The sequence below is a fragment of the Aythya ferina genome, assembly GCF_964211825.1.
Source record: "Aythya ferina genome assembly, chromosome: 31".
NCBI classification, from domain to species: domain Eukaryota; kingdom Metazoa; phylum Chordata; class Aves; order Anseriformes; family Anatidae; genus Aythya; species Aythya ferina.
Window position 1 is genome coordinate 2,219,475 of NC_140328.1, and position 14,354 is coordinate 2,233,828.

Here is a 14,354-nt window from a genome sequence, read left to right on the forward strand (position 1 = left end):
TATAGGGTGGGGGGGATGTATAGGGGGCACCTCTATTGGGGGGGGAACCTATATGGGGTCGAGGGGATCATATATGGTGTGGGGGGGCATATGGGGGGCACCTATAGGGGTGGTGCTCCTATATATAGGGGCACCCCATATATAGGGGCACCCAACATATTCTATAGGAGGGGACCCTATAGGGGGGGAATTCTATAGGAGGGGACCTATAGGGTGGTAGTGGGACCTATATGGGGGAGCAGCTCCATGGCTGGGGGGGGAACCTATGGGGGAAGCACCTATGGGATGCAGAGGAATGTATAGGGTGGGAGGACACCTATAGGGGATATGTATTGGGGGGGGGTCTATAGGGTCGAGGGGATCATGGGGGGGACGGACATATAGGGGGCACCTCTATGGGGGTGGGATTTATGTGGGAACCTATAGCATGTAGCTTCGGGGGGGGGTCTATGGTGGGAGCACCTATGGGGGCACCTCTATAGGAACGTATAGGAGCCTCTATAGGGACCTATAAGGTGGGAGGACGCGTGTAGGGAGCACCTATAGGGGGACCTGTAGTGTTGAGGGGGGCATATAGGGTGGGGGGGGACATATAGGGGACACATATGGGTGTACCTCTATGGAGGATAATCTATAGGGTGGGGGGGAACCCTATAGGGCACTCCTATGGGGGGGGCTCGATGTGGGGCACCTCTATGAGGTGGAATCTATAGGGTCGGGGGGATCTATAGCGGGCACCTATAGGTGGGGGGGATGAATGGGGAGGGGGACACCCCTATAGGGAGTCCCTGTAGGGGGTGTGGGGGGGGGCATCTATGGCGGGAGGGGAACACGTCTATTGGGGTCCCTATAGAGTGGGGGTCACCTATGGAAAGGGGGGGGCACCCCTATGGGGAGGCTCCATAGGGGAACATATAGGGAGGGGGTGGGTCTATAGGGGGTGCATATGGGGAGGGGGGCAGCAGCCCTATAGGGGGGGGTCACCCCTGTAGGGGAAGCCCCTATAGGGTGGGGGGAGGCCCCTATAGGGTGGGGGAGGCCCCTAAAGGATGGGGGGAGGCCCATATGGGGGGGCACCCATGGGGGGGGGGACCCTATAGAAGGGTCCCTATAGGGGCAGGGGCGGTCTCTATGGTCCCTATAGGGCCTTATGGAAGGGGGCGGGGCTTGTCCGAAGAGGGGGCGTGGCCTCGCGCTGCTGCGTCACTGCGGGGCGGGGCTGGATGCGGGCCCCGCCCCCTTTTCCCAGCCGGGCCCTTTGCACGCTCTCGTGCGCCACTTGCACGCCCCTTTTGCAAGCCCCGAGGCCTTTGCACGACCTTTGCACGCTTGTGCACCCCACTTTGCACACTCACGCCCCCTCCTTTGCACACTCGTCCACCCCCCCTTGCACACTCGTGCACCCCCCGCTTTGCACACTCGTGCACCCCCCTTGCACACCCGTGCACCCCCCCGCTTTGCACAGGTTTGCAGCCCTTTGCACACTCGTGCACTCCCCTTTGCACACTCACACCCCCTTCTTTGTACACTCGTGCACCCCCCTTGCACACCTGTGCACCCCCTCCCCTTTGCACACGTCTTCAGCCCTTTGCACACTTGTGCACCCCCCACCTTTGCACACTCACGCCCCCCTCTTTGCACACTCGTCCACCCCCCCTTGCACACCCGTGCACCCCCCACCTTTGCACACTCGTCCACCCCCCCTTGCACACCTGTGCACCCCCCCACCTTTGCACACTCGTGCACCCCCTTGCACACCTGTGCACCCCCCCCCTTTGCACACTCGTGCGCCCCCCCTTTGCACACCCGTGCCCTCTTTGCACGCCCCTTGGTGCCCCCCCCCCTTGCACACTCAGGCCTTGCACGCCCGGGGGGGCTCTTTCTCCGATAATTTATATTTGCAAATAAAATCCGGTCATTAATTAATTACACCCGATCCTCTATACACGGGGGGGAGGGGAGGAGAAGGGGGGGCAGCGTCGGCAGTGCGGGGGAGGGGGCAGATAGCGGGGGGGGGGGGGCACCAGTTTTGGGGGGGGCCCGGACGCCTGGGGGCTTCCTATGGGGGAGGCGGGGGGGCCCCCATTGCCCCTATGGGAGGGGGGAATTAAATGGGGGGTGGGGGGGCAATAACCCCTGGGGGGGGGGCAATAACCCCTGTGGGGGGGACAATAAACCTTTGGTGGGGGCAATAACCCCGGGGGGGGGGCAATAACCCTTAAAGGGGGGGGCATAACCCTAGGGGGGGCAATAAGCCCTACTGGGGGGGGTAATAACCCTGGGGGGGGGCAATGACCCCTATGGGGGGCAATAACCCTGGTTGGGGGGTAACAACCCTCGGGAGGGGGTAATAACTCGGGGGGGGGGCAATTAGCCCGGGAGGGGCATTTAACCCGGGGGGGGGGGCAGTTACACCCGGAGGGGGGGGGGCAGCAAGAGCCCAATTGCCCCCCCTTGCAATTTTGGGCTCCCCCCCCCCGGGGTCACAGTGTTGCGGGGGGGGGGGGAGGGGGCGTCCAGGCGCCGGGGGCCCCCCCGCCCCCCCCCCCCGGTGCTATTTTTTGGGGGAGGGGGGGGGGTCGTTGGGGGGGGGGGGGGGGGCACTGGAAGACATCGTGAGAGTGGTCGCTGCCTCGGGGGGGGGGGCGCGACGACGCGAGAGCCCTTAGAGACGGCCGGAGGCCGGGGGGGGGGCACGGGGACGGGGGGGGGGACATGGGGACATGGGGGGGAAGGGGGGGACGTGGGACACCGGGGGGGGCGTGGGGGGACACGCGTGCATGCGTGTGTGCATGCACGGGCACGTGGGTGCGTGTGTGCAAGGGGCACGGGGGTGTGGGGGGGGCTGTGAGTGTGCAAGGGGCATGGGGGGGGTGTGAACGTGTGACGTGTGTGCAAGGGGTGTGTGTGAACACGTGATGTGTGTGCAAGGGGTGTGTGTGTAAACACTGTGTGTGTGCAAGGGACATGTGTGTAAACACATGATGTGTGTGTGCAAGGGGTGTGTGCAAGGGGCACGTGTGTGTGTGAACACGTGATGTGTGTGCAAGGGGTGTGTGCAAGGGACGTGTGTGTGCAAGGGACATGTGTGTGTGAACATGTGATGTGTGTGCAAGGGACGTGTGTGTAAACACATGATGTGTGTGCAAGGGGTGTGTGCAAGGGATGTGTGTGTGTGAACATGTGATGTGTGTGCAAGGGACGTGTGTGTGCAAGGGATGTGTGTGTGTGAACATATGATGCGTGTGCAAGGGGGTGTGTGAACACAGGATATGTGTGCAAGGGACACGTGTGTGTGAACAAGGACATGTGTGCAAGGGGTGATTGTGAGCATGAGGTGTGTGCAAGGTGTGTGAACACATGATGTGTGTGTGCAAGGGATGTGTGTGTGTGAACACGGGGCATGTGCAAGGGACATCTATGTGTGAAGATGAGTGTGCAAGGTGTATGTGAAAGGGACACGTGTGCAAGGTGTGTGTGTGCAAGGAACATGTGTGCATAGGGGCATACATATGGGTATAGGGATGTGTGTGCAAGGCGTGTGTGTATGTAAGGTGTGTGTGAACATGGGGTGTGTGTGTAAGGGACACGTGTGAACACAGGATGTGTGTGTAAGGGGTGTGTGTGTGCAAGGGACACGTGTGAACACAGGATGAGTGTCTAAGGGGTGTGTGTAAGGGAAATGTGTACATGGCAATGTGTGTAAGTGTGTGTGCACAGGGACATGTGTGTGCAAGGGTGTGTGCAAGGCACAGATGTGTGTGCACGAAGATGTGTGCAAGGGTTATGTGTGCGTGTATGAGTGTGTGTGTGCATGGGGGGTGTTTTCTAGGGGCACGTGTGCATGCATGTGTGCAAGGTACGTGTGTGTGTGTGTGTGCAAGGCACATGTGTGTGTGTGCAAGGGACATGTGTGTATTCACAGGGACTTGTGCGTGTGTGTGTGCAAGGGCACAAGTGTGTGCACAGGGCCATGTGCACTCTGGAGTGCACGCATGTGCACAGCTCACGTGTTGCATGCCAGGGAAACACACGCATGTGTGTACTTGTGTGACACGAGTGCACGCGGCACACGCTCTCACCACGCACACACAAACGTGGTGCACACATGCAATCGGTGCACACGCACTGCCAGTAAAGCCGAGCCTGGTGCAAGGACGTGCGAGCCATGTGCACACACAATCAGTGCACACGCAGGGACCGTGCACACGTACAATCAGTGCACACGTGCGATCGCTGCAGCACTTGCACACGGGCCCGGCACAGACATGAGCAGTCGTGGCACACACACAATCTGTGCACACGTGCAAATCCACACACGTGTGCAATCAGTGCAAGGCTTGCACACTGCCCCCCTGCAAACAGGCATGAGCCAAGTGCAAGCACAATCAGTGCACACGCGTGAGCTGTGCACATGCACAATCAGTGCACATGGGCCTGCTGCAGGCACACCTGAGCCGTGCACGTGCGTGTGCACACGTGGCCTGCCTGGAGATGGGGGGAAGGGGTCCCTTGGCTGGGGGGGTGTCCCTGGAGGTCCCGTGGGTCAGGGAGGGGTCTGCAGCCCGGGCACAGCCCCTTGCACGTCCAGGTCCTGTTGCACGTCCTCTTGCACATCCTGTTGCACGTCCGCATCCTGCTGCAGGGCCTGTTGCACACCCACATCCCATTGCACACCCCATTGCATGCCCACATCCCGTTGCACGCCCCACCGCATGCCCGTGTCCCACTGCATGCCCATATCCTGTTGCACACCCATGTCCTATTGCACTCCCATGTCCCGTTGCACGTCTATGCCCTGTTGCAAGTCCAGGTCCTGTTGCACATCCAAATCCTGTTGCACGTCCACATCCGGTTGCACGTCCATGTCCGGTTGCACACTCCACTGCCCATCCACATCCCGTTGCACATCCAAATTCACGCCCCATTGCACGCCCCGCTTCTGCTGCCTGTCCATGCCCCATTGCACACCCATGCCCTGTTGCACACCCAGTTTCCACTGCATGTCCACGCTTGCTTGCACCCTCCACTGCACATCCTGCTTCCGTTGCATGTTGGAATCCTGTTGTACACCCATCTCCTTTTGCACGCCCCACTGCACATCCAAATTCTGTTGCATGCCCGTCACTCCTTGCACACCCATGCCCTGTTACACCTCCAATTTCCATTGCATGTCCATATCTGTCTGCACGCCCAAATTCTGTTGCACATCCAGGTCCTGTTGCACGCCCCATTGCACATCTCAGTTGTCTTCTTGCATGTCCATATCCGTTTCCACACCCATATTTCATTGCACATTCCATTGCACATCCAGGTCCAGTTGCACGCCCCATTGCACATCCCAGTTCTCTTGCATGTCCGTATCCCTTTGCACATCCATATTTTGCTGCACATTTCAATTTGTTGCACACTCCATTGCACCTCCAAGTCCAGTTGCACGCCCCATTGCACACCCCAATTCTGCTGCATGTCCATATCCCTCCGCACATCCATATTTCCTTGTACACTCCATTGCACATCCAAGCCTGGTTGCACATCCAAGTCCATTTGCACATTCACTTCCAGTTGCACGCCCAAGTCCCATTGCACATTCAATTGCTGTTGTATGCCCAAGCCCAGTTGCACAATCGATTGCTGTTGTACATCCAAGTCCAGCTGCACATTCAATTCTCTTTGCACATTCAATCCCATTGCACACCCAAGTCCAGTTGCACATTCAAATCCCATTGCACATCCAATTGCTGTTGCACATTCAATTGCTGTTGTACATCCAATTCCCATTGCACACGCGTGTCCCGTTGCACATCCAATTCCCGTTGCAAATTCAATCGCTGTTGCATGTCCAATTTGTGTTGCACATCCAAGCCCCGTTGCACCTCCGATTGCTGTTGCATGCCCACTTCCCGTTGCACATCCGAGTCCCGTTGCACGTCCGAGTTCGGTTGCACGCCCAGGTCCCGTCGCACGCCCGCTCCCCGCCGCCTGCCCGCTCCCCGCCGCCCCGGCCATCACCTCTCGAGGAAGAGCTTGAGCGCGCGGTCGATGTTCATGCGGTGCCCGACGCGGGTGACGCCCAGGTCGATGTAGTCCTCCTTGGTGAGCGAGGGCAGGTGGGAGCCGTCGATCTCGTTGTGCAAGAAGCGGTCCCGGTGCTCGCCCAGGTTCAGGTACTCCAGCCAGTCGGCCACGTCGAATTTGCTCCAAAAAGCCAACGGTTTGGCGCCGAAGGGTTTATCGGGGGGCGGCGGGCGGGTGGGCGAGAGCGAGCGGGTGGGGGGCAGCTCGCCGAAAGCGCCGGGGCCCCCCCGTAGCTCCAGGAGGCCGGCGTAAAGGGGGCCGCTGGGGAGGGTGGGCAGCGAGGCCGGGCGAGGCGCGGGGCTGCCGCGGCGCTCGCTGGGCAGGGTGGCGGGGCTGGGGGCGCGGCGTAACGGGGGGCGCACGTCCAGCTCCCCCCCGGCCCCCGGGGGCTTGGGGGGCGGCCAGTTGGGGAAGAGGGCGGTGGGGGGCTTGGGGGTGGATGGGGAGGGGGTGGTGGCGTCGGGAAGCCTGTGGGGGGGGGAAAGGGGGGTGAGTTAGGGGGTGGTGCAGGCGTGCAGGGGGTGTAGGGTGCAAGGCTGCAGCACGGCCATGCAGTGGGTGCTGGGTGCAATGGGTGTTGGGTTGCAATGCAACAGCACAGCCATGCTATGGGTGTTGGGTGCAATGGGTGCTGGGTGCAATGGGTGCTGGGTGCAATGGGTGCTGATGTGCAAGGAGTTTGGATTGCAATGCAACAGCACGGCCATGCAAGGGGTGCTCGGTGCAATGGGTGCTGATAGGCAAGAGGTGTTGGACTGCAATGCAACAGCATGGCTATGCAAGGGGTGCAGAGGTGCAAGGTGTGTTGGGGTGCAAGGGGTGTTGGATTGCAATGCAACAGCACGGCCACGCAGTGGGTTCTGGGGTGCAATGCAACAGCATGGCCATGCAATGGGTGCTGGGTGCAATGGGTGCTGATATGCAACGGGTGTTGGGCTGCAATGCAACAGCATGGCCATGAAATAGGTGTTGGGGTGCTGGGTACAATGGGTGTAATGCAGCACCATGGCTATGCAATGGGTGCAGGGTTGCAAGGGGTGCTGGGTGCAATGGGTGCTGGGTTGCAATGCAACAGCACAGCCGTGCAATGGGTGCTGTTTTGCAAGGGGTGTTGGGTTACGATGCAACAGCACAACCATGCAGCAGGTGCTGGGATGCAACAATTGCTGGTTTACAATGCTATAGCACAGCTACGCAGTGGGATGCAGTGGTTGTTGGTGCACTGCAACAACGTGGCCATGCAATGGGTGCCAGATGCAATAGGTGCTGCAATGACAACACCCATCTGTGCAACAACTTTTGGGGTGCAATGGATGCCGGGTGCAGTGGGTGTTGGGGTGCAATGAGCACTGGCTGCTATTGGTACTGGGATGCAATGGGTGCTGTGCTGCAATGGGTACTGGGATGCAGTGGGTGCCGTGCTGCAATGACACTGAGCATCCATGCAACAACTTCTGGTGTGCAACAGCTGCTGGAATGCAACAAGTCCCACGATGAGACAACACCACACACCCATGCAACAACTTTTATGGTGCAATGTGCGACTGCAGCGACAGCTGCTGGGATGCAACGAGTCCCACTCTGCAACGCCCCCGTGTGCCCATGCAACGATGTTTGGTGTGCAACGGGTGCCGGCTGCAGGGATGCAATGAGTCCGGCGCCACAACGATCCAGTGCATCCATGCAACGACTTTTGCAGTGCAATGGGTGCCAGCTGCAGGGATGCAATGAGCCCCGTGCTGCAACGCCCCCGTGCACCCATGCAGTGATTTTGGGGCGCAGCAGGCTCCCCACCTACCTGTGCCTCCCCAGCACTCCGCTCCTCTCCGCCCCGTAGCCGGCCTCGCCGCCCCCCCGGGGCCACCCCCCACCGCTGCGCCCGGCCTCCTCCCAGGGCAGCGTGGGCGAGCGGCGCGGGGGGCCGGCGGAGGGGATGTGGGGGGGGGGCTCCCCTCTCCTCCCCCCCCCTTCCCCGGCCCCAGCCGCCCCCCGGGGTCGCCCCCTCGCCCTGGCTCGCTCGGGACCCTCCAGGAGGGCGGCGAAGGCCGGGGGGGGCTCGGCGCTTTCGGGGGGGTGGTCGCTGCTGCTGCGGCTGTCCACCTCCTCGATGCCGGAGTCGGTCACCGCTTCGGTCCCCTCGGGGGGCACGGCGGTGACCAGGCCGCCCCCCCCCGGCGGGGCTCGGCCACCGCCTGGGTGAGGGTGGCCACCTCGCTGTCGTAGGAGGTGAGGCTGGAGGCCGTCGAGTCGCCCACGGGTGCGGCGCCCTCGGCCGCCTCGAAGCTGTTGGAAAATTCCAGGGGGGGCGGCAGGGGCTCGGCCAGCAGCAGCTCCTCGTCCCCGTCCACCGAAGGGGCCGGGGGGGGCAAGGCCAGCAGCCCCCCCGCCTCGGCGAAGCGCACCCGCAGCTCCAAGCGAGCCTCCGCGCCCCCCCCCGCCAGCCAAGGCTCGGCGGGCGACGGGGGGCGGCTGGAGCGCCTGGGGGGGTCCGGGCGCGGGGAGCCGGCGGGGGCGGCTTTGGGGAGCGGAGGGGGCGCCGCTTGCAAAGCCGCTGCCCCCCCTTGCAACGCCCCGCCTTGCAGCGCCCCGCTCTGCAACGGCGCCGGCGCCGCTTGCAACGGCGCCGCCTTGGAGGCGCCCGCCGGCAAGGGCAGCGTGCCGGCCTGCAGGGCCTGCAGCGAGGCGAGGTTGGGTTGCAAGGCCAGGGCGCCGGCTTGCAACGGCGCCAGCCCCGGCTGCAAGGCCAAGGCGCCGGCTTGCAGTGAGGCCAAGCCCGGCTGCAACGGCCCCAAACCCGCCTGCAGCGGCCCCAAACCCGACTGCAGCGCCGCCAGCCCCGACTGCAGCGAGGTCGCCCCCGAGGGCAGCGGCACGCCGCTTTGCAGCGGCGCCAGCCCCGGCTGCAGCGGCGCCAGCCCGGCTTGCAGCGACATGGCCCCGGCTTGCAGCGGCATGGTGGCCGCTTGCAGCGCCGCCAAGCCCTTGCACCCCGGCGCGGCGTGCAAGCCGGCGCCCGAGCGCAGCGATGCGGCGGCGCCGCCGTGCATGGGCGCCGCGCCGGGGTGCACCGGCGAGCTTGCACCGTGCATGGGCGAGCTCGGGCCGTGCATGGGCGAGCTTGCACCGTGCATGGGCGAGCTTGCACCGTGCACGGGCGAGGGGGCGCCGTGCATGCCCGGCGCGCCGCCATGCAGCGGCGCAGCCCCGGGGTGCAACCCCGCTGCGGCTGCATGCATGGGTGCTGCTGCTGCATGCATGGGTGCTGCGGCGGGGTGCCCCGGCACGCTGCTGAAGGCGCTGCCGGCCCCCCCTTTCCCCCCCCGGTACCCCCGCGGGGGGAAGGCGTCGGCGGCGAACATCCCCTCGTCGATGCTCTTGGAGTGGCGCAGGCGGGGGGCGCCCACCGAGCCGGGCACCCCCCCGGCGCCTTCCTCCTCTTCCTCGGTGGAGAGGAAGAGCGCCGAGCGCCTCCTCGACGCCTCCCCGGGCCACTCGCGCTCCCGCCTGGCCGCCCCCACCAGCGCCGCCCCGAACTGGGAGGTGAAATCCAACTGGGGGGCGGCCGGCGACGGCGGCGGCGGGTGGGGGGCACCGGAGGAACCGGGGGAGGAAGGCGGGGGGCCAGCGGCGGAGGGGGGGGACACCCCGCTTTCGGTGGCCCCCCCCGAGCCCGGGGGGGTCCCTTCGGCTTCCACGCTGCTGCCCCGGCTGCTGCGGCCGCTGCTGCTGGTGGAGGGGGCTTTGACCACGATGGTGGGGATGGCGATGGAGCTCTTCTCGCCCCCCCCCGGCGCGCCCCCCCCGCCGCCTTCCTCCACCTTCGTCTGCTTCACCAGCGGGCCCTTGCGGCGGAGAGGTTTGGGGGGGCCCCCTCCCACCCCCGGACCCCCCCCTCCGCCGCCACCGCCTCCAGGGCCGGGCCCCCCCCCGGCTTTGGAGGTTGTAGAGGCGCCAGGGCCCCCCCCCGGCGGGGCCGCGGCCGGTGGCACCCATGGGTGCCGGGGGGGTGCTGTAAGGGGGTTCCGGGGGGGAGGTGGTTGGGGGGGGGGGGATGTCGTCGGAGCCCGGCACCGAGAGGCTGCGGCTGAATTTGCCGCTGGGGGGGGCCAGGAAGGGTTTGTCGTCCTCAGCAGCTCCTGGGGGGGGGAACAGGGGGTGCCCCCCGGTCACAACCCCCCCCCCCAAAAAAAAAATTTTGGGGGTAGAGATTGGGGGGAGGAGGGACACGGGGGGGGGGGGCAGCTCATGCATTGTATAGGGGTGCATAAATTGGGGGGGGGGGGTACAAGGGGTCGGGGGGGGGGTCCCAGGGGTTTGTATGGGGGGGGTCCCAAGGATCTGGGGGGGTCGCAGGGATTTGGGGGGGGTCCCAGCACCCAACTCTATAGGGGTGCATGCATTGGGGGGGGGCGTGGTTTTTTTTTGGGGGGGGTCCCAGCACCCACATTGCATAGGAGTTCATGCACTGGGGGGGGGCCCGGGGGTCTGGGGGGGTCGCAGCACCCAACTCTATAGGGGTGCATGCATGGGGGGGGCAATTATTTTCTGGGGGGGGGGGTGTCCCAGCACCCACCGGCCATAGGGGTGCATGCAAAGGGCTTGGGGTGGGGGGGTCCGAGGGGGTCAGAGGAGGGTCCCAGGGGTCTGGGGGTGCCCCCAGGGATCTGGGGGGGTCTGGGGGGGTCTGGGGGGGGTCTGGGGGTGCCACCCCCCCCCACTCACCGATGGATTTCTGGCGCAGCATCAGGCCGTGGGGGGGCCCGGGGGGCAGGAAGGGGCGGTCGTAGCCCCCCGGCCCCATGCGGTGCGGCTCGAAGGACGCCTGGGGGGGGGGACAGGGACAAGGGGGGGGACACACACATCAGGAGACCCCCCCACGGGCACCCAATGCCCAGGGACCCCCCCCAGGTGACCCAGAGATTTGGGTGCCCCCACCCATGGGAACCCAAGAGCCCCCCCCCCCAAGAAAAGGCACCCAAAGGTGCAGGTGCCCCCCCCCCCACTTGGGTGCCCCCCCCACCCAGAGCACCCAAGACCCCCGAACACCCATGTACCCCCCCCCCCGAACACCCAAGACCCCCCCAAAGGGCACCCAAAGCTCCAAGGAATCCGCCCCCCCCCAAAAAAAAGCACCCAAACCCCCACCCCAATGGGCCCGAGGCCTTTGGGTGCCCCCGCACCCTTGGGTGCCCCCTAGGCTTTTAGGTGCCCCCCCCCAGCCCTTGGGTGCGCCCCCAACCCCTTAGAAGCCCCCCCCTTGCCATTGAGTGCCCCCCCCCCAGGCCTTTGTGTGCCCCCCCAAGCCTTTGGGTGTCCCCCCAGGCCCTTGGGTGCCCCCCCCCCCAGCACCCTTGGGTGCCCCCCACCCACCTCAGGCCCGAAGAAGGCCTTGGGGCGCGTTTTGCCCAGGGGGGGCAGGGGGGCGCCCGGCCCCTCCCCCGCGCTGATGCTTTGCTGCGCTGCCGCCAGGATCTCGTCCAGTTTGTCTGGGGGGGGGGACATGGGGGGGGGGGGGGGGGGCACCCAGGGTCACCCTGGGGGCGTGGGGGCACCCCCCCTGCCACCCCCCTGCCAGGGGACACAGGTGACAAGGGGGGCAAATGGGGGGGGGCAGGGGGGAAGGGGGGGGGCAGGTGACAAGGGGGGGCCCAAGGGGACAAAGTGGGGGGGGACAGTGAACAAAGGGGGACCCAAGTGATATGGGGGGGGCAGGTGACATTGGGGGGGGTTAGGTGACAAAGGGGGGGGCAGGTGACAAAGGGGACCCAGATGCCCGAGCCACCCATCCCCCTCGATGGGACACAGGTGACAAGTTGGGGGGGGGCACCCAGGTGACACAGGGGGGCACCCAGGTGACATTAGGGATGTCTCAGGTGACACTTGGGGGGGGCACCCAGGTGATGGGGGGGCACCCAGGTGACATGGGGGGGAACCCAGGTGACATTGGGGGGCACCCAGGTGACATTGGGGGGGGGGCACCCAGGTGATGGGGGGGCACCCAAGTGACACGGGGGGGCAGCCAGGTGACATTGGGGGGGAGCACCCAGGTGATGGGGGGCACCCAGATGACACTGGGGGGGGCACCCAAGTGACATTTGGGGGGGGGGCACCCAGGTGACATTGGGGGAGGGGACCCAGGTGATGGGGGGGCACCCAGGTGACACTGGGGGGGGCACCCAAGTGACATTTGGGGGGGGGGGTTACCCAGGTGATGGGGGGGGACCCAGGTGATGGGGGGCACCCAAGTGACACGGGGGGGGACCCAGGTGACATTGGGGGGGGGGGGCACCCAGGTGACACGGGGGGGGCACCCCGGGGTGTCCCTCACTCAGCGCCATCTGGTACACCGTGCGCTTCTTCTCCGTGGCCGACGCCGGCTCGTACTCTGCGGAGAGGGGGGGGCGGTGGGTGCTGGGGGGGGGCAGTGGGTGCTGGGGGGGGGGTGATGGGTGCTGGGGGGGGTGATGGGTGCTGGGGGGGAGCTGGGGGTGTGATGGGTGCTGGGGGGACAATGGGTGCTAGGGGAGGGTGATGGGTGCTGGGGAGCAATGGGTGCTGGGGGGGGAAGTGGGTGCTGGGGGGGGTGTAATGGGTGCTGGGGGGGTTAATGGGTGCTGGGGCGGTGCTGGGGGGTGTAATGGGTGCTGGGGGGTGTGATGGGTGCTGGGGGGGCGATGGGTGGTGGGGGAGGGTGATGGGTGCTGGGGGGGGTGATGGGTGCTGGGGGTGTGATGGGTGCTGGGGTTGTGATGGGTGCTGGGGGGTTGTAATGGGTGCTGGGGGTGTAATGGGTGCTGGGGGGGGAAGTGGGTGCTGGGGGGGGTGTAATGGGTGCTGGGGGGGGCAGTGGGTGCTGGGGGGTGTAATGGGTGCTGGGGGGGATGATGGATGCTGGGGGTGTGATGGGTGCTGGGGTTGTGATGGGTGCTGGGGGGTTGTAATGGGTGCTGGGGGGGTGCAATGGGTGCTGGGGGGGTGCAATGGGTGCTGGGGGGGGTGATGGGTGCTGGGGGGGGGCAATGGGTCCTGGGGGGGTGTAATGGGTGCTGGGGGGGTGTAATGGGTGCTGGGGGGGGCAGTGGGTGCTGGGGGGGTTAATGGGTGCTGGGGGGATGATGGGTGCTGGGGGAGGCAATGGGTGCTGGGGGGATGTGGGGAGGGTGTAATGGGTGCTGGAGGGAGTGATGGGTACTGGGGGGGGCTAAAAGGGGTGGTGGGGGGCACAGTGGGTGCTGGGGTGCAATGGGTGCTCGAGGGTTGCAATGGGTGCTGGGGGGTGTGCAATGGGTGCTGGGGGTGCAACTCAGTGCTGGGGGGGTGCAATGGGTGCAGGGGGGTGCAATGGGTGCTAGGGGTGCAACTCAGTGCTGGGGGTTCAATGGGTGCTGGGGGGTGCAATGGGTGCTGGGGGGTGTGCAATGGGTGTGCAATGGGTGCTGGGGGTGCACTCGGTGCTGGTGCGTGTGCAATGGGTGTGCAGTGGGTGTGCAATGGATGCTGGGGGGGGGGGGGGTGCAATGGGTGCAGCAGCCCCCATGGCGGCGCATGGGGGTGCGGCGAGCGTGCAAGGCCCTTGCACAGGCTTTGCACGAGTGTTGGGTGGGCGTGCAAGGCCCGTGCGAGCTGCACACGGTGGGTGGGGGGGGGAGATGAGTGTGCAATGAGCGTGCAACGGGCGCGCGGGGCCCGTGCGAGCTGCAGGCGTGGGGGGGGGGGGGGGGGGCGTGCGATGAGTGTGCAATGGGGCGAGTGTGCAAGGAGTGTGCAAGGAGTGTGCAAGGGCCGTGCAAGGGCCCCACTCACCAGCGCGTTTCTTCCAGGGAGAGACTGGGGGAGACACGAGAGGGCGTTACTGGGGGGGGGGGGGCATTGTGGGGGGGGGGCACAGGGTGAAGGGGAACCCCCCCCTGGGGGGGGGGGCACCTTTCCGGGTCATGGGGGGGTCTCCAAGATTTGGGGGGGTCATGTTGGGGGGGGTCTGTGGGGGGGGGAACCCCAAGACCCCCCCTCCCAGTGCCCCCCCCACTCACCCTTTTCCACTGTGCCGTCATCAGGGGGGCGGGGGGGGGGGCAGAGAGCAAAGGTCAGAGGTCAGAGATGCAGCCCCTCCCCCCCCCCCCCCATGATGCCCCCTCCCCAAAACCCCCTGGGACCCTCCCCGCTCCCCTGCACCCCCCCCAAACCCAAGGGTCCCCCCCCCAAGTTCCCTTAGGGACCCCCCCCAGGACCCCACAAGAGCCCCCCAGGACCCCCCATAGCCCCCCCTAAAGCCCCCC

At 65.5% G+C, this 14,354-nt stretch overlaps 1 protein-coding gene across 1 annotated transcript in view; it reads right to left on the reverse strand.

Annotated features, from left to right (window-relative positions):
* Positions 1-4,579: 4,579 nt before the first annotated feature.
* Positions 4,580-14,354, reverse strand: part of SHANK1 (SH3 and multiple ankyrin repeat domains 1) — a 39,542-nt gene continuing 29,767 nt past the window's right edge. Inside the window, 8 exon segments of the mRNA XM_084501488.1 lie at positions 4,580-6,546; positions 7,877-8,140; positions 8,203-10,091; positions 10,093-10,214; positions 10,801-10,900; positions 11,449-11,564; positions 12,407-12,463; positions 13,882-13,905. Of these exon segments, the coding sequence (XP_084357614.1) occupies positions 6,009-6,546; positions 7,877-8,140; positions 8,203-10,091; positions 10,093-10,214; positions 10,801-10,900; positions 11,449-11,564; positions 12,407-12,463; positions 13,882-13,905 (3,110 nt within the window). The 3' untranslated portion in view covers positions 4,580-6,008.